The sequence below is a fragment of the Capra hircus genome, chromosome 22 (assembly GCF_001704415.2).
Source record: "Capra hircus breed San Clemente chromosome 22, ASM170441v1, whole genome shotgun sequence".
Taxonomy (NCBI): Eukaryota; Metazoa; Chordata; class Mammalia; order Artiodactyla; family Bovidae; genus Capra; species Capra hircus.
Window position 1 is genome coordinate 46,243,647 of NC_030829.1, and position 20,150 is coordinate 46,263,796.

The following is a 20,150-nucleotide window of genomic DNA, read 5'->3' on the forward strand; positions in this document are numbered from 1 at the left end:
TGAGAATATCTTTTCTAGGGACCAACTCAGTGGTCCAGTGGCTAAGACTCCACACACTCAGTGCATGGGGCCTGGGTTTGACCCTTGCTCAGAGAACTAGATCCCACGTGCCATACCTAAAAGATCCCAGATGCTGCAACTAGGACCAGGTGCACTCAAACAAAATTCTAAAATAAATGAGTAATAAATAAATACTTCAAAATAATACCCTTTTCTTCATTTATAAGATGGGAACAACATGCTTATAAGGTTGTTACAGCACAGATTATATGCCCATTATATGCTGGGCTACAAGTATGAACTTACTTAATCTCTACTAGTCTCTGAGGTACGTACTATCATTATCCCCATTTGACCAGTGAGGAACACAGGCACAGAGATTAGCTAACTTGCCCAAAATCACACAGCAACTATCTGCCATAGCTGAGATGTGAACCCAGGCAGTCCACTCCAGAATCTATTCTCAGATTCAGTGCACTCAGCCTATGGCCTCCCAGTAATGAGATGGCACTCCTCAATCTGAGAGCCCCACAGTGCTCATTTCCTCCTCCTGTTCTTCCTTGTTCTAGTCTTTTTAGCATTCCAGGGTCACAGGGCAGACACCAAGGTCCCTAACCTGAGAGTGACTGCTCCTTAAATTCGGTGCCTTTAGAATGTGGCTCACTTTAGTCCTGACCCTGGCACTCACTCCTGCAACTCTGACTGGGCAGTGTCCTTAAATTAATAAACACACAAGGCACATGATACAGTATCAATAGGTAAAAATACCCGAGAACTAAGGCCATTGGACCACAAAACTTCTCACATAACTTCTTTTCTACTGTCTTCACTGACAATAACTTACTATTCTAGAAAACTCTTGCTAAAGAAGGTGAAAATTGCAAATAACTTTAGTGCTTATTCCAGGAACTTCCTAAAAGACCTATCAACTCTTGAACAGAAAGCATCAAAGGACAATTTATACCCTGAGACTCTTTGAACCTCTGACCCCAAAATCTTCCCTTGCTGCATCCACCAATCATAAACTATAATTTAGGATTTATACGCTGTCTTAATGAAGCGTTTTCCCTCTCTTCCACCCTGAGGACCCACTTAATAGTCTCAATAAATGACTTTGCCCTTTCCACTCTGAGATGCTACTAAGATTCTATCATCATAGCGCAACAAGAAAAAACAGTCTTGCAGCCTTGTCTTATCAACAGGTTGCTCTGGAGATTTTCTGGAGAGCCTGCAATTCAACACAGCCTTCATGTCACTGGATAAACCCAGTAATGTGCCACCGAATACAAGTGATCTATTCATTTGACCACAGAGGCTGCAGAAGGGAAAAAAATCAGGACACCTCGAGACTGTTATTCATGTAACTCATTTGAAAACACCCAGGAAAAACTCTCCCAAACAAAAGGCAAGAGAGAGAGGGAAATGAAGATATCTGAATACTGCACACTGGAAGAAGGGGCTGCCCCGAGCTGTTTATTTAAATCCATTACTTTCTTCCATGGCTGAGTCCCTGGTTTTCTTCTGCAGCAATCTGCAGTTGGGAGAATTTTGAAGAATGCAATTAAATTCAAATGCTTTGATGAGTAATATCTCTTCTCTTCATATTTGTCTAGAACTTTTTTTTTATTGAATAGCGGGAGTGATGAAAGTGTTTTCCATAATAATAACAATGACAAGGGCCTGATGATGAACTACAATTAGCTCAGTGATTCATCAGTTAGCAGCAAAAATTTCAATGCATCCTGACATTTAGAGCATTTGGTTGTGATTAACAGTCTTTGAAATGTCACCGAATTTTATTTAATTGGCTAAGAAAAATTTTTAAAAGGTAATCACTGCAAAGATTGTATTCATCGCCAAAAAAGATAATTGCAGTTGTCACATGACAAGGTAGATGCTAACTACTGTAGCAAACCGGCTCTGTTTTCTTAAGAGAATCTAATGAATGCAGCAGAGATCAATAGCTAGAAGGGTCTTAGAAGTTTATTTGAATGCTCCTTTCAAAGCCATTTGTACAACAACTGCAAGCCTTTAAATCATCTGAGCAAACACTGAAACTGAAATGCAGGTAAATGCAAAACAGAATTAACTTCATTTAGTTATAGTAACTTCTGAACCATTCTAAGCCATAACCACAATTGGCATTTCAATTGTGTGTGTCTAAGAGAGAAAGAGTGTGTGTATATGTGTTTGTGCGTTCAAGAAATAGCTTTTAATTTCATACTGGCTTGCAAAAGCAGACATAATACACAGGAAGAGAATTATATCACTAAAGGTCATATTGATGAAGTGGAAAATAGCTAAAGCTTCATTTTCATGGGAGATTAACCATCTCTGTGTTTTTCAAAGTGTTTGGCTATTTAAAAGCCCCATGGCAAGAAATGGGATGGAAATGTTTCTCTCTCTGGGATAAATGTGCACTCAATATGGTGCCAACTGTCAACAAATCTCAGGCAGGGACATTTTGAAACATTTTTGTTCCTTCCATTTCTTACTTTCTGGAATTTACACTCGACCCCTCAGACTTTCTGACTGGCCAGACCTCAAAGGGCTTTTACCGATACAGGTAGATCAAGCAGGTATGTGGACGGTTTCCCTGGTTCAAAAATGCTTCTCTCACTGGGATTCAAGGGAAAAAGTCCACCATGTATTGATGATTTTCTGGTTCTTGGAGGTGTTGGAAATACTACACCCTCTTAAAGGATAAAAAAATATTATGCCTGAAGGTGTGCCTGGGGAGCTGTGAGTTCTACAAATTCTATCCTGAGGTTATAACATGACGCAGAGAGTTCCTGGGTCAATAATTTGAGTGTTGGTATAGACATATTTTAAAAGGTCTGTTCACTGCAGGACTGCTAAGGCCTCTAGTAGCAAATGAATTGTGAGTCTCCAAAAGGAGGATGACATCCCACACCTTGACCACAACACCTATGTTGGAGCCTTGAAGCAGACGGCATCCCACTGGGCATTCCAAGGGATCACTGGCTTAGGAGAGCTTTAAAACAAATCTGGTAAGTGAAAGGCTTGGGGAGAGGAAAAAGTTTCAGGGCAAGGAAAAGAAGAGAGGGGATAAAGGGAAGCAGAGACTCCTGAGGATTTGGGCAGGGAGTAGGACCAAAGCATTAAGGGTAGGAGCTGCTTCTAGAAACCTCAGGCAGCCTGGCAAAAGTTGAGGCTGCCTAATGTCTCTGTGGTCACGGTGATGGCACTTCCCACCCAACCCAGCATGACTGAGAGGGAGCTGGGCGCCACTGCCTCATGCTGAAGCCTCAACCCCTATCCAGCATGGCCGGCTTCATGACATGTGATGTACATAGCTATACAGGGCCCCACACTTGATTGAACACTCTGGTGTTCACTTTCCTAAAATTCTTATTAACTTTTGAACAAGCACCTGCATTGTCATTTTGCACTGGGCTTCACAAATTAAGTGACCAGTGTTGGGTCTATTCCCAGCCTCATTTTAAAGATGAGGAAAATAAAGGTAAAACCAAGCAGAATTTTTGCAAGGTCACACAGCACGCTCTGAGTGGGTCAGGCTTCTCAACCCAACCTGCCTGACTCCAGAAGCCACAAACTTCAACTCAAGAAGCATCTCTTAACTCTTTACTCCTTCACCACCTCTGTCAAATAGCAGGAAAACAGAAATCTGCAAGGTACATTTCCAAGCAAGGGACTCCCTCCCCCCATCTCAGAGTAGCCTCCCCCTGCACTAGACACCAGGTTTTTGAAATAAAGAAAGCCAGTTTCCCAAATGTGGCAAGTCCTTTCAATATCACCCTCTAGAAAAAGCCTGCTAAGCTGTGGAGATCAGCATCTTCAAGCCCTACGAAGGTGCCTATTCAGGGTTCAAAGTGTTAGTCACTCAACTGTGTCTGACTGCAATCCCAGGGACTGTAGCCTGCCAGGCTCCTCTCTCCACGGAATTCTCCAGGAAAGAATATTGAAGTCAATAGCCATTCCTTTCTCTAAGGGATCTTCCCTAGCCAGGGAATGAACTCAGGTCTCCTGCACTGCAGGCAGATTCTTTACTATCTGAGCTATGTCAAAAGCTACCCAAGGTTCAAAGTAGAATTTAAAGATGTAGCTTGGTCCTTGGCTCTGATCAGTCATGCTTATTAATTATTAATACATTGTTAATAGGTATGTGCTGTCCCAAACACTGAGTTGTCCATAAATGCTAATTATCTGGAGCCAGGTGAGTAGGAAGGGCCTCCGTTTTGTATAACGGAAGCTGAAATGACACCTTCCCTCCTTACTTCCTGTCCTCTGCACTGATGTACAATACTGACTCAGGTCTGAGATGTAAACAGCCTTCTATGTGCCAGCAGATATTGTTGGTTAAAAAAAGAGTATCGAATTAGGACCTATCCTTGGCTTGAGAGCCACTGTAGCTTAGTGGTAGAAGCTCAAGTTATGGAATCAGATATAACTGACCACCAAAACAAGCCACACAGTGCCAGCTGAATGCTCACCTGGAAGCGGATGGCTGGTGGCCTGCAGGGCTACCTGGAGGAGAAGCCTCTGAATGACCAGTTGCTCTCCCATAGCTGTCACCCCATTCAGGGCTTGCTTGCTCTCAGCTCCACCCCATATTTTTTCCTGAAAATCACATTTCCCAGACTGGGCAATAGTTTTGACAAGTTTTGTCTTCAGGTGAATACTGAAGGACTCAAGGGAGAGGCCAAGGTATTTCTAAGCCATTTCTCCTTTTCTCTCTGCTTTGGGGGCCTGGGCATTCTCCAGCAATGGCAGCATCGCCTCCAACGCACTAGCTTCCACAGGACAGGCCCCCCTCTAGCACTGCAGCTCCTGCTGGGCAGCCCCCTCAGTGGTTTTGTTCTTCTCTGGTCAGCCATAGTGATGAGGCTCTGATGGCAGCCCTCCCTCCTATGGTCCTTACTGACCCACAAGGGAGCTGCCTCCTGCTGGTGTTAATCCATGGATCGGTTCATTCTCTGTTTGATTTCTCAGCTTTTCCATCCCCTGTGCAACCAACTTCCTGAGTTCAACTCCTCCTGTTTGAAATACCTAGAGCAGCTTCTATTTTTCTGCTTCTTAACATCTAAATCACTACCTCCTTGGTCCAAAGCCACCATTGTGTGTCACTCAGATGATGGCCTTCCTGCTACTATCTTTGTTTATCAATGAGCGGCCAGTGGATGCTGTTGAAATCCAAGTTGGACTCTGTCATTCTCTGCTCAGACTCCGTGACTTTCCATCCCACACAGGAAGAGCCAAAGTCCTCACTGGGTCCACTGGGCTCCACATGATGCCGCTCTCTGCGACCTTACTTCCTAGCACACTCTTTCTCTCCTGCTTGCTCTTGTCATGCTGGTCTCCTTGTTGTACCATTACTATGCCCTCCCTCAGGGCCTCTGCATTTGCTATTCCTCTTGCTGAAAACTTGTTCCTTGAGATACCATTCAGGTCTGCACTCCAACATCACTTAACCAGAGAGCTCTTCCCGTAGCTAGAGAACTCTTGACCTCATTGTATAAAGGAACAAGCCCTTATCATTTTGGAACAGTAGAATTATTGTTTTCCATAAGACTACTCATTTCATAGGTCTCCCATCATTAGAACCTGGGTCAGCAAACTTCTTCTGTAAAGGGCCATATAGTAACTGTTTTAGTTTTTACATACGGTATCTATTGAAAATAACTCTGCCACTGTAGTACAAGAACAGCCCTAGACTATATGTAGTCAGGTGGGCATGGCTGTGCTCCAATAAGACATTATTTACAAAAACAAGATGGAGGCTGATGTTTCTCTTGGGACATAATTTGCAGACTTTTTCACTAGGATGTTACGCTCATTAAGGCAAATACTTAATCTGTTCTGTTCACTGGTGTACTATTCCCAGGGCCTGACATTTAAAAAGCATGCAGCCTATAGCAGTTAAATAAATAATGGAGAATCTGCATTAATAAAGACAGTCATTTATTTTCCTACTGCCCTCCCAGAGTAAAAAGGACACAGAAGTCACATGATGCTTTAGCTTGACACAACTGCATTCAAGGGGCAGAATCACCAGCCCAAAATTCCACAACGTATTTCACAAGATGTTAACAGGTGCTATTAATATTTGAAATTCTCTGTTCAGCAAAGCAGAAGAAATAGTAGGTACAGTGGGGTTTGCTTTTGCAGGACTTCCTGAAGCCTCCAGGGGGCAAGAGGAAGGCTGGGATAGGTAGCGCCTCTAACACTCCCTGAACACAGCACACAGAGAAGCCCTTCTTCCTCTGAACATTACCACAGGCAGGGATTCAGTGTGACTCACAATAAGGAATCCACTCCATGAAGAAATTGAGAGTTTCTCAGAGGAAAAGAAATCTGTGGTCAATGGTGCTCTAGTATTGAGACACTGATGGCCCCAAAGTCAATGATGGTGGCAGGTGAGCCCGCTGACCAGACTGTACCATCGACTCTGCCCAGGAGGAGGCTGGGATGGCCTCCCAAACTAGACCTGGTTCCCCAGCCTTACCCTCTTATCCCCTGCCTGGCTAACAATAATGCTGGCCCACGAAAATCCCGTCTATTCTCTTAGAAGAGAGAAAGGCAAATCAAAGAGGAACTTACATCACTGAGAATGTTGAAGGCTTCATTCAGAGCTATATCCAGCATTCCAATTCCTTTGGCAAAAAGTTTGTCCAGATGCTCCCTGAAGTGCTGAAACAACAAAGCAAAAAAATCCATTAGCATCTGTCCTGTTATATGAAATACCAACCCTGAATGAACAAGCACATGCTGAGGCAAAACCCATGATTCATTCTCAGGCCCCAATGGCCGTAATTCAGTTTTTGCCTTCCAAATTCAAAACATAAGAACTTAGTATAAAATTTACCTTCCATATGTATTTTTTTTTAAGCTTTGATTACATGTTAGGGGAAAGAAAGTTAAGATTTTGGTGAAAAGTTTATAATTTGTTGAAAATGTCTGCCTCCCTCTCCAGTTTCATCTCCTGTGACTCTCCACTCTTCCAGGGAGTGCTATGAGCTCCCTCTACCCCTCCCTTCCCCTATTTTTCCACTCAATCATTTTTTTAGACTCCATACATGCTCCCCCTCCACTGGGAGCACACTCTCCATCCATCTTCTGCCTTCCCCTTATCTACTTCTCTCTTATCTTCTCAGGGCGTGTCTGTTTAGAGGGACTCAGCCCTTCTTGCTCTAGGAAGCCTTCCCAGAACACCCACCCCTGAGAGCCTGGAGTGCTTCCTTGCAAGCCCAGGCTGCCATACCAGGCTCAGATCCACCGTGCACTTAGCACTCCAGGTGTGTAATCACCTGATTAGATTCTGTCCCCACTCAAGGCTGTGATGTTTCTAAGACAGGGCACATCTGATGGTCTTTTGTTTTCCACATTTAGCACATTTATGACACATATAATTGCTTCTCAAAAACCACCTCCAAAGAGCCAAAAGTGAAAATGAAAGTCATTCAGTCGTGTCCGACTCTTTGAGACCCCATGGAATTCTCCAGGCCAGAATACTGGAGTGGGTAACTGTTCCCTTCTCCAGGGGATCTTCCCAACCCAGGGATCAAACCCAGGTCTCCCGCATTGCAGGCAGATTCTTTACTAGCTGAGCCACCAGGGAAGCCCCCAAAGAGCCAAAGAGTGAGGCTAAAGACTGGATCACAACATGAGACCCGTGCCTATGGGAGGTAGATCCAGGCAACAAATACAGAGGGCTCCGAGGAACAGGCAGATGGGAAGGAGGCTCTTCAGGAGCAGCCCCAGGCCTTTCCACTATGTCAATTCCACAGAAGCCCAGCATCAGCTGGAAAATAAAGGGGACAAAGAAACTGACTGTGAAACCCAAACATCTCTGCTTTCCAAAAAGAGACAGGAGTGGGTCCAGGCCTATGCCCAGGTACACGGGAATGTACATGATGGTCACTGGCCCAAAGCCCATGTTCACAGCAGCACAGCGCTTGGCAACACTTTCCAACTGACCCAATCCAAAACCATTTGTTTTCTATTGAAATGAATTCTTCTGTTCCCAAAGGCATCCAACCCTTGTCTGCTGGGGAAATAGCTGGAGAAGTCACTAAAGACACTAGGAGGGAGAGGGACAAGAAGGGGGGGGGGGGCTAGGGGAAAAGGCCTGCTAGTGACTTCCTGGCCTAGGAGTGGTTTCATTTCTCCTACTGTGCCTGCGACCCAACAGCACTCCAAGTATGCCATCAGAAACCAATGGTGACGCCCACTCATAATGTGTCTGCCTTGGGACTCTGAAAGTGATCAAAGCATCACAGACACTGATCCTAGGATAGGACTTATAGTTTTAAGATGCTGTTCTGCCTGGAGCTTCTGGTCATCAGGATGGGCTGCACATTTGTTGGCAAACTGGACTGGAAAGCTTGAGTGGGATCCAGCTTTAACGTCATCCAAGCCGAACATGAATCAAGGCTGGATGTGAAGCTGGCAAATCACCCTGGAGATACACGTACCACCCACAACACCTTTTCCCTGGGCCACCCCTCCCTCACAGCAACCACACTCTGATGCTCACCGGAGCAACCTTGGTTCTGGAAGCCTGCTCAATGTTAGGTTCTGAACAAAAAAACCAGCCAACTGTGTCCACATAACAACCCTGCGAATATCCATCATTCCACTCTGCAGAGAGTAGGACTGAGGTCCAGTTTAGGTAGCTGCCCAGCCCAGGTTCTATCCAGGCCAGTTTCAGCTGCTCTAATTCTCTCCTTTCCACTACACACCCACTGCTGTTTAGCGTGTGTGTGTGTGTGTGTGTGTGTGTGTGTGTGTGTGTGTCTGTGTCTGTGTCTGTGTCGGTGTGTCTGTGTGTGTGTCTGTGTGTGTGTCTGTGTGTGTGTGTGTGGTGGGAGAGGGGGTAACCTGAATGCCAGGCACTGGCTATGAACTTGACTTAGACCTGGCCAGTGTGTCTCCAGTATGCCTGCTCTTAGTTTCTGCGCTCAACTGAGTCTACAAGTGATTATCCAGGGGCATGCTGAGGGTCAGGGAACTAGGCAAACTACACAGCCAGGAACCAAGTTTCCTGCTTCTCTATTCTTGCCGCTCTTGACTTGGCAACAGGATGCCAAACTCATGGCATAGCCTCTATGAGCACTCAGTGGATAAACCCAGAAAGTTGACTGAATCTAAGAAGCTCATGGGTCCCACGGTGGGTAGGCAAGTAGTCAGAGCAAATCAGCCTGCCTTCTCCAAGAAACTCCACCCTTGGAAACCTGACTTGTGAGTGAGTGGTGACCGCCAAGAAGACTTCGGCTTGGTAAGTGTCACCCCAACGTGGACCCAACACATCTTACAGGACACAAAGCAGGATGGCAGGCCGGTCACGCCAACTGTGCAGAGTGCGTTCTTTAACCAGACCCAGGTTCACAGCACAGGGCTGGGCTCTGCCTCGACAAGTTCGTTCTATTCATCTGATGTCATTTCTGTCAACTGCACTTAGCTGCGCTCAGTCACACAAGTTTACACAGGACGTTTTTTTATAACACAGCAATTTTTCTTTTAATCCATGTGTAGCTGCATGTCACGTGCAGAATGATGTTTTAGGCAATGGCTGCTTTTATTGTTGGACACTTAAGTGCAAAATGCAATAACATGTCATGGAATTCCCCTCCATTTGCTATTATAACAAGGTCAATTGTGATTTTGTTTCTTCCTGATAGAAGCTGAGCTCATACACGAAATAGAAAAAATATTTCTTCATGTTAAAGGTTTCTAAATGATGTCATAGATGAAGGACTCTCTCTGTTTTTTCTTCCCGGTCCTCTCTCTCACATTCAAACCCCCTTTCCTCCTACTCCACAACCTAAACAACTCAGCTTCATCATCCTGGTCAACCAGCCTCTGCATTTAACTCTCAGTCCAACCCTCCTCCAAAGTGGGGACAGGGGGTCCTGCCTTCCAGGGAACCATCTCCTGTGATGTGACTTCTACTAAGAGCTGCTCTGCCCTTTACAGTAGTCATGAGCTACATGTAGCTATTAATATTAAATTTAGTTAAAATTACCTAAAATTAAAAACTCAGTTCCTTGATCACACAAGCCACATTTCAAGTTCTCGACAGCCCAATGTGGCTAGTAGTCATTGGACTGGACTGTGAAGGTTAAATAATATCTCCATCATTGCCTAAAGTTGTGTTGGACAACACTAACCTGGAGACACAAGAGCTAGACTAGTCCTTCCTCCTTACCAAGCCATCGCCTGATGGTGAGTCAGAGGAAACTCTAAGGCCAGTGGGTATGTATGATTTCCCCTATCCAGCATCCTTTTCCCTTCTGCTGATTTTCCATCTTCCCCAACACCTCATAATTTATATGAATTGAACAGTGCTAGTATCTCTCTCCTTCCCTAGTCAAGGGTTGGGCCCCCTGATCAGCCCTGTTCAATCTGTGAATTCTATCCCATCAGCCATAGTTGGGCTTCTACTGAAACACGATAAAGAAGATTCTCTCTCCACTGAGATTACTGAAAAGTCAGGGAGGCAGGCTGGTGCTGCCAGCAGCCATGGAGCCACTGCACAGGAAGAGCTCATCTGAATAAATGTAACAGCCAAGGAAAAGAGTCCGCAATGCAAGGGGGCAAGACAGAGTCACGACAGCATGACTTGAGCCCCTAGATCCAGCCGTGCTTACTTTCCTTGGATAAGTGAGCCAACAAATTTGATTCTTTGCCTGACTAGATTTAGCCGTATTTGGGTCACTCAATTCAAAGGACCTTGATGACCATGCCCATCACATAACTGAGGCAATATATCCCCAAAGACCTCCCTGCATTACAATGACCTTTCTCATCTCATCTATGCCCCCCTTCCTCTTCTTAATCACTGTCATTTCATCGCCTGATTTACACATTGTCTGAGTGCCCATGCCAGACAAAGCCAGGCATTTCATACACAGCACACTCCTAGTGCACATGGGTGGAACATCCACTGCTTTCCCTCCCCCATGGCCTGTACTAATTTGTTGAAGATGAACTCTAGTTGTGTGCATTCCAAGGGTAGTGTCCGAAAGGGAATGAAGGGGCCTGGCTGATTGCCCTGCAGCCACCAGAACAGATTTTTTAAAATCTATTCTCAGGTATGGCTGCTTACTGTAAGATAAAAATTTTTATATTTAATGCAATCATATTATATTATACTTGTATGTTAGCAACCAGTATACAGACCCCATGGACTCTGCAAGAATAAAACTGAACTAGGATCCAAGAGACTAAGCCCTAGTTTTAGTTAGACCACTTACCAGCTCTGATATCCCAAGACAAGTAGCTTTGGTTCTCAGGCCTGTTTTGCTACCTATGAAATGGGGGTGAGAAAGCTTCTGTTTATTTGGTGAAAAAGTGAGAGCATCCGTGCCTTAGAACAGTAGGCAGGAGCCAGGTGGCTTGAAGTCCAATTTCCACAGTGCCACTCACCCTCCCTCTATAAGCCTTAGTAAGATACTTCCTTCTTAGATGCCTTCTTTTCTGACTTAATTCAAAAGGCATCAAGCTGACTTCTCACTATTATTACAGGAAAAAAGAAGACATTTGAAAGAATCATGAAGACAGAAATATGTGAGCATATTTTAATTTCATATTTGCTAAAAGAAATACTTGAAAAAAATCCTACAAAACTTTATGCCTCAAACATCTATGCCAACTTCCTGGATTGCAACTTTACAATCTAATCCACCTTGAAAAATGATGCATTTCACCTTAAAGGGCTAGGTTTTATTAAGTGGAGAGACATGTGGTTGATTTTACTGACACTGAGGCCTGAGTGTCTTCTAGGGCAAGCTACTGAAGGACAGTATTTGGCTCAAAATTAGCTGAGCCAGGAAATCGGTCCTCAACAACTGTGTGCCAGGAGGTGGCCAGTTTCCATTATTTTTCTAAATTAAAATAAACAATTTATTGGGAATGGTGACAGTTCCATTTTATTATTAAACTTCCATAAAGGAGGAGGAGGGTGGCTTTTTATCTTTGCTTCAGGCGCTCACGCAGCATATGCTGCTGTCCGGGAGAAGGCCTCCCTTCCAAAGCAATTAGTGCAGCTTAACGCCCGGGGAGATGAACCAGCACCAGCGCCGCGGCTGTCTACGCCCGGATGCCAGCAGGCACAGCGAGGCCGCTTATCTCTGTGAAACAGTCACAACATCCAGGCCAGCGGAAGGTCCTGGCGACACAACCCTCTCTCCCCACCAGCATTTGATTTAGCTGAATCAATTCTGATAACTCTGGGATAATAGCAATCATGTTTCTTCCTATGTAATTATAATGAATGTCTGAGTCCTCCCAATTAAAAGCAAGACATTAATACAAAAAGTAGACATCAGGAGACAAAACAATCCCCCATCCACGGAGTTGATGAGAGTCAGTGGTTCTGACTGGGGTTACTTGGGGGAAAGGCTAACAACTACCTATCAGTGATGCCCATCCGGGTCACTAGAGTTAAGCAGACCCGTATTTTGTGCCCATTACATCTGGACAAAGGATGCTGCAGCCACGGGAAGGCTTTCAGAAACTGCCTCACTCAGTTTCTCCAAAGGCAGCAAATGCTGGCTGGATGATAACTGTATGCTGGGAACTGGGTACTTTTCATCCATAACCTCACTCCATCTTCCTAAACACCCCTAAAAGGTACTATTAGGTTCCTATTTAACACACAGGCAAATGGAGTCTTCGAATGGTGAAATATGTGTCCAGGATGGCAGAGCAAAGTATGAGGAAGGTGGGTTTCAAAGTGCAGAGCCCCATATTTAAATCCATATTCAAACAGCCCTTCCAATGCACAGGGTGCAGCTCTCGACATCCCTGACGCTGCAGCACACACAGCCCTAGGGATCTCACACAGGCCTGGTCTCAGGGGCACAAGATGAGTACAGCCACACAGGGCCCTGTGTTCAAAGGGCCTGTGCTTGGTTCAGTACTATGCTGTCACTGCCTGGAAATTCTTAATAATCTTACTGTGGAATCCATCTTTTTTAATGAGATCCAATGGAACAAGACTGAGCAATGGATTGAGATCCAATGGATCCAATGTGAGCAAAGAAGGTATGGGAAGTGTGCAGGCCCCTGTTCCTTGCTGCCTGGGTCACACTTAGCATCTGGCAGTGCCCATGGAGTGCAAAAGTCTGATGGACAGCTACAGAGCAGGTGTTCATCAAACGTGCCTGGCTATGTTAGGCTGTTCTGTACTGTGGTCATCAGATGACAGACTAAAATTAAGAAGCTAAAGGTAAGAGTGCCCTGTAGAAGCTCTCCAGTCGTCAGCACTATCAGTAATAAGACATGGTACCACTCACCTTCTCCTAAAATAGTGATACTGCTCACATCAACATAAAATCAGCCTGAATCAAGAAGCAGTGTCCCAGTAATCATGACTGCCTCATTCTGATGTCTAACTCCTCATAGGAATTTCCAAACATGCTTTTACACATCTCAATGGTTCCATTACTATTGAGCTCCAAACCCAAACCACAGAAGCCCATTTACCAGAGACCTAGATGGCCTCCATACCTGATAGTAGGCCACAGTATGATTTCATATAAACATGGCCTCTTCATCATGATATAATTTCTCCTGGCAACAGACCCTCCTTCACCCTCATCTCTGGGATAATTCTCTCATGTTCCAGCGAAGTCTGAGAAATTCCTTGGCTGAATTTCACAACATCTTTTGGGCATATATGTCATGGATTTATGGCATGAGTGCTCAAGCCAAGGCTGGTATACAGAAAGCATCTAATAAACACTGCGGCCATCAGTATCACCTTGCCTTGTCTTGGGAATGCTCTCTCTGCTAGGCCTCAAGTGACCCCCGTGGACTACCTATTTCCTAGAAACCTTTTTCTATAATGTTAGGGGCACATTGTGCTTTAGTTCCCCTGGGGAAAGCTCCCCTGTGTCTTCTATCTCTTCACTACACGTGTTTCCCTTCTACATGCTGCAGAGAGAAGCACTTTGTACACTTCTTATGATACCACTATCTCAAAGTGAATCAGACTGTGATTAGATTTGGTGGGGAAGGCAGACTGTGAGATGGTGTTTCTCAAACGTGGAAACACAATGACCCAAGAAAGCTGGTATTAAAGAAGTAGGTCCAGATGTTTGCAATTTGGAGGAAAAAGTACAGACCTGATAGAACTGTGTCTGAGTCAGTCCCCGTTTGTCCTTAATGTTGTATATTACAAACTGAAGTGTCTGAAGGTAGCAGATGTTTAATACTAGTGCCAAATTAGAGATCAGATAGATCTCCTGGATGTGAACAATGAGTACTAATTCATACTAGGAAGTCGGCTGCACTATAACCTCATTTCAATGGCAGAAGCACTTACTGTCCCATGTTAAGATGAGGTGGATGAGCCCAGAACTGATGATTCTCTCTGACATGGAAATATCTGAAGTAAAACCGGTGCCTCCATGGAAGCTTTGCACAGTGGGACATGGCAGGGTTCAGGAGGACTCCCTGCTGATCTAATCAGTTCATCATCCTCCTGTGAGGCTCCTGAGGGAGCCAGGTCTGAGAACCTTCTAGTGACTGAGGAAAGTCACAGTCCAAATGCTACTTATACAGATGTGCCTGCTTTGTGTCTCTCCTGGCAAGATGCCATGTGTGTAAATAGGCAGGTCTCACCCTTCACATTTTTCTGGTATTTCTGAAGGTCCAAGTCCATCCTTCACAAACTTTATAAAAACCTTGATTTGACTCAGGTTAGCTTCTTGGAGGAAGAAGGCTTTCATGAGCTCCACTACATGAGAACAGATACAAGTCACAACTTCAGTTCATTCCAAACACAGTGCCAAGCTCTGGAAACTTCAGGTACAAACAGATGTATATTTATAGTTGGCATCTCCACAAGAAAAAGGAGATGTCTCATTTCATCTGTCTCACTCACGTTATGGCCCCAACACCCTTATGGTACCTAGCCAACCCAAGGCAAACACTCAAATACTTGTTGAATCAATGGACAAACTAAAATATATAAAAGGCCTTACATTCATGCAACACTTAAATACGATTTGACCCAATTTCAATTCTATGAATTTATTATAGGGAATTAATCAAGGAAATACTCAAATATTTATACAGATGCTCATCACTGTACTGTTTATAAAAACAGGGAAAAAAAGGAAACCAAACTGTATTTTCAACAGTAAAGAGGATGAAATGTTTTGTAGTCATCTGAAATATTTTAGAAGAATATTTCAGGGACTAGAAGGGTTATCACAACTTGTAATAATTTTAAAGGACATTTAAAGAAGTAACAATCTACTCTTCTTTTTTTTAAGCACAACTATCTGATATAAGGGCCTTCAGGATATATACAGCAGTACAGTTGGTTCTTTTTGTTAAGATTACATGCAACTTTAAATTTTTTCTTCCTTTTGCTTATCCATTTTCTTTATTATTTGGTATAAAAAGAAACGTTAAAAATGAAAGCATCATTAGACAGACAAAGACTTATTACTGTAAATGAATCCCCTCTTCCTAACATGTCCATATTTATAGAATTTCAAATTTTGGGATCTTAGTCTCAAAATCACCTTTCAACTTGCAGAAATACCAGGTTGCTCCACATGACAGACAAGACATGCTATCAAGTGGCCACTGGACGCCTGACTCTGGGCCTGGAGCGCTGGGGACAAGGGAAGAAGAGATGACCCCCTGCCTTGAAGGGAACCAGAAAGGCCCACACCATGACACCTCAGAGGGGCAGGCCCTTGGAAGAAAAGAAGAGAGTGGAGAGATGAGGCAGAGAAAGCCTGGAGGGCAGGAGGAATTCTTGGAAAATAAAAGAACTAAAAACAGTTGGTTGGATGCACTAAGCCGTCCTGGAGCCTCGTTTATGATAAGGCCAGTGATAGCACCTATTCCTCTTGGTGGAGCCAACAACCCACACTCTCCACCAGGGGGGATGGCAGCGCCAGCGCTGTCTCCTAGCCCAGCTCCCTAATTGATTCTGCCTGCGCTACAAAAGCAACCGACTCGCCAATTAAGGCAGAGCTGATTGAAGCTTGGCTGCATCTGTGGTTATTTCTTCTTCCCACACGTTTGTTGAGAGTGACACCCAACAGAGAGGGACCACCCACAAAAACCTTCAACTTCAGATAACGGAAATGTCTAAACAATAGCCGACACTGCACTGCTTCAACTCAGTTTGCAATCTCAGATTATGGGGCTGGTGTTTTTTTCAAAGATCCCAATGGAAGCTCCTTCTGAGGTGGTAGTAAAGAAGAGATAGCTCCTGTAGAAACAAATTTAACACTGGTTCAGAAAAAAAAAAAAAAAAGACAGAAACACTAAAACTCAACCTCAAAAATCTCTACAATAATTCAGAACTCTTTTCTCCTTATTATTGTGTGAATGTTCTTTGCAAGTCATCTTATAAAGAGATAAAAAAGAGGAAATATTCATTTTCAGAACTAAATAATTTGAGACCAATTCCAGGGACTGGCTTTGCACAAGAATGCATGTTTGGAAGGGCCAGATTTAATGATCTGATGACACCATCCTGAAATTCTTACATTTTGGACAAGTGGCCCCTCATTTTCATTTTGCACTAGGCCCTGCAGATGATTTAGCCAATCCTGATGGCAGCTGTGGCTTGGGGCAGACACAGGGACAGGAACTTGGCACTGTATTGGAAGACTGTCTCCGCTCACAGACTTGTCTCTACATAAATGTCTACTCATGTTCATCAATGCCTGGTTTTACTTCCCAGTGTCCTAAAAGGATAAAACAAGAATATAGCATTTTATCCTTAACTTAGAACTATACATGGAGTCCTTCACAACTATTAGTTTAATACGCTAGGTATTAAAATCATCTGGTGTCAGATATCAGGAAAAAATGAAGAGATTCAGAAGGTATCTTATAACCATGAAAATATTTAATATTTTAACTCTAAAAATAACTCAAATATTGAAGTCAGGCTCCCAAGGTTTAGAATGGAAACAGTAATGGGAGATCAGAAGATCCATGCTTAAGAAGCTTCCTCATTCAAACAAATCCAAGAATACCTAATTTCTGTGGGGTGACTCAAGCAAAAGTTTTGGGGTTGTACTAGACCCCAGTGATGTCTAAATAATATGTTCATGAACAGACTGCAACAGAAGTACCAGCAACTTGTTAAAAACATCCTGTGGCTCCAGGCTGACAAATTCTAATCCAGTAGATCTCCAGTGGGCTCAGGAATCTACACAGTTTAATATTGTTCTTGGTATTCTTATGCCTAGCTGCCAAGTTTTAATCATTCACCACCCCGATGACAAGAATGGGAATTTCCAAATTATGTATGTTGAAATGCTTTTAGCCAAACGTGACCAGTCTCATCCAACATGATGTGTCCATGATAAAAATGTGAGTGATTGGTTTTGGTCAGCTACTCTGGATCACACAAATCCAAGTCCAAGACCTCAGGCACATGATCTGGGCATCATCAAAAAATAATAGATAGATAAACATTTTATTATCAAGGAAACTGAGTCCCAAGTGAAGAAACCTCTGGGCAAGGAGGTCTAGAGCAGCATCCAGGGAGCAGAATGACAGGGAGGGCTCCAGACTTTGTGTCAGAGCTGCACTCAGTGAACTGCCCCTTCTTAAGACCTGCAGCTTCCACACACGGCTCATTAGATGCACACACGGTGAAGCCAGGGTATGGAAGGCTTATGCAGCTGGCAAGGAAGGAAAGCCAAAAACAAGTACAGCAGGAGGCTCCATTTATGAGTTAGCTCCCTTGGTGCCTCACAGCACATCCCATTATGTTGGGTACTCGGCAGTCTGTAGTCCCTAAAACCAAACCAGTCCTTGAGAAAAAGCCAGGCATGCAGCTTTCTGACTTCCCTAGTGGAATTATCATGAGATAGCAGTTTCAACCAAGGCACACTGATTTGCGCTAGATACTCCCCTCCAAGACCCAGCGAGCTGCTAAATGAGGTCAATCCAGCTCAATCCAGTAAGAGTTTACAGCAAATACTCTAGAAATCTGCTAGACTTAAAGCAAATCTTTTTAAGTATTACAGATGGAAGAACATCTTCTCTCTCTAAAGATAAGAGGCAGCTACAGAAGCAAAAACACCTTCCACTTTGTGCACTGAATGCCTTTAATGGAGAGGAGTGCTCTCGAATTAGCAACAGGGCACACACAATGTGTGAAGCCAGCTCAGGAGGCTTAGGCTGGAGGGAGTAAGGCTGCAGAAGCTTCCTGCTGTTAGTTGTTGAGTCCTCTAACCAAGTGTGCCATTGTACCTCCCCCCACACACACCCAGGGAAGGGACAGGCTGCATCAGACAATGATTGACGATGCAGAACTGAAGTCAGATAACAGCTCCTTCCAGAGAAATGCCTTCAGCGCCGATCTGATTCCAAAGTGTTTCGGGCAACTAACTGGCTGCAAACTCAAGGGTTGCACACAGCCTGTGCCAGCTGGCTTTTACCGCCAGGGCCTTGGCAGGCAGAGTGGAGGCTCTGGGCCTGGCATCTGGATGGTCCTCCCCAGGCTCAGTGGCGGCAGCTGAGGCAGAGACCCTGGCAGCTCCCTAGTGTCCGCAGGCTCTACCCATGTGGCCAGAGTGCTAGTTAATACTTGGATGGCCTGACATCCATACACAGACTAAAGCAACATCACAAAGTGAAGTCACACGGCTTTAAGACTTTCAGGGGTTTCTCATAGGCCATTTTAACCAAATCTGGCGAGAGGTTTAATCCCTCAGAAATAATCTAAACTAGAGAGCTGACTGAAGGCCCATGTTTCACATTGCTGGGGTAATCTGCATATGAAAGCCCATTGTTCTGACTGCCAGATTGTTTTTGTTTTTTTCTTATTAATTAGTTACTGTATTTGCATCTAGGTTCTTGTACAGTTAATTTATACAATTAATAGTGATTAAATGAATCAGCCGCATGACCTACTGGGAGCAAACAGGCTAATGGGGTACACCTAATGTTGCGGCCCTACTAACAAGCACTGTCCATAATAAATAAGTGAAATGCTGAACTATCAGACCATTTTTTGCCTACAAAAATAGTAATTTAATAAGGTTGCTCATAATAGCCTTTTATTCTGATCAAGTTGCTCTGGATTCATTTTGTCCAAAGTAAGAGACTGCAGGATGAGACTTCCTGTCCCAGAATCAGTGATGATCCAGGGGAAGGAGAGAGAAGATGAGGCTCTGGAAATTAAGGAGTCATAACTGATGTGTTGATGTGTGAGGGAGGCATGGCTGGGTTCCCATCACCCTGACATTCACAATGTTCTAGTAGGTTACAGCAGAATAGCTAAGGTGGCTGCACTTGCCACTCAAAAAGGCAGGATTTTACCATGTGCTGTAGGACCTTATGCCATTTGTACTTTCTTTCCTATTTTCACATCAGCGACACTTGCCATAAAAATAACTTAGGTTGCTCTATTTACGATGATGGCCCAGCCCATATGTCTGCCTCCAAGTGCTGACCTGTTTCTGTGCCACTTTGCAAGGTACAATTCCCATGACTGTTGACTAAATATTTGTGAAATCATGGACAGCACATTCTAGCTTAACCATTTGAGTGTTCCCATTAAAAATGTCAAAAGGTGGATAAGCTTGGTGGTATGTGTGAACATGAGAATTTCACGCAGAAGGGCTGGTCGCTCTGGGAGAGATGCTCTGGGAAGTGGCTTGTTCTGAGAACCGCAGTTTATTTTTTATATACTCTATCTTTCTATATGTTAAAATGTGGGGTAGAGAAACTTAACAAATCATTAATAATCATTATTAAGTAAATAATCAATTACTCAAATTTGTTAAGATGCTGGCCCTGCAAAACACTCTAATGCTGTTCTCCCATTAAACCTTGCCAGAATCCTCTGTGATTGTACAAGAAGGAAGGGGACAGAGGAAGCTCACCTGTGTGACAGAGGTGAGGTGGCACACACCGCCAGGTCGCTGCTCACTGTGGCCAGACTGAAAGCCACATTAATTTGGTTCTTAACAATTAGGCATTTTTACCTCTAATACTACTTCTCTCTCCAAAATAGAGACTATTGAACTTCAATTCACCCCAACAACTCAACACTGTCATGCTAAACAGTAACTCTGGTAGATATAAGCATACTGCTCTAACTTTTATCAAAATCCTCGACACTCCAAGCTGTTGCTTATATACTCTCAGCTGTTTTCATCGAAACCAGCTTT

The 20,150-nt window shown here is 44.0% G+C and overlaps 1 protein-coding gene across 2 annotated transcripts in view; it reads right to left on the bottom strand.

Annotated features, from left to right (window-relative positions):
* Nucleotides 1-20,150, bottom strand: part of CACNA2D3 (calcium voltage-gated channel auxiliary subunit alpha2delta 3) — an 870,293-nt gene that overhangs the window by 379,062 nt on the left and 471,081 nt on the right. For both annotated transcript variants that reach the window (XM_018038437.1, XM_018038438.1), the window contains exon 10: nt 6,583-6,672. In XM_018038437.1, the coding sequence (XP_017893926.1) occupies nt 6,583-6,672 (90 nt within the window). The remainder of the gene's footprint in view (nt 1-6,582; nt 6,673-20,150) is intronic.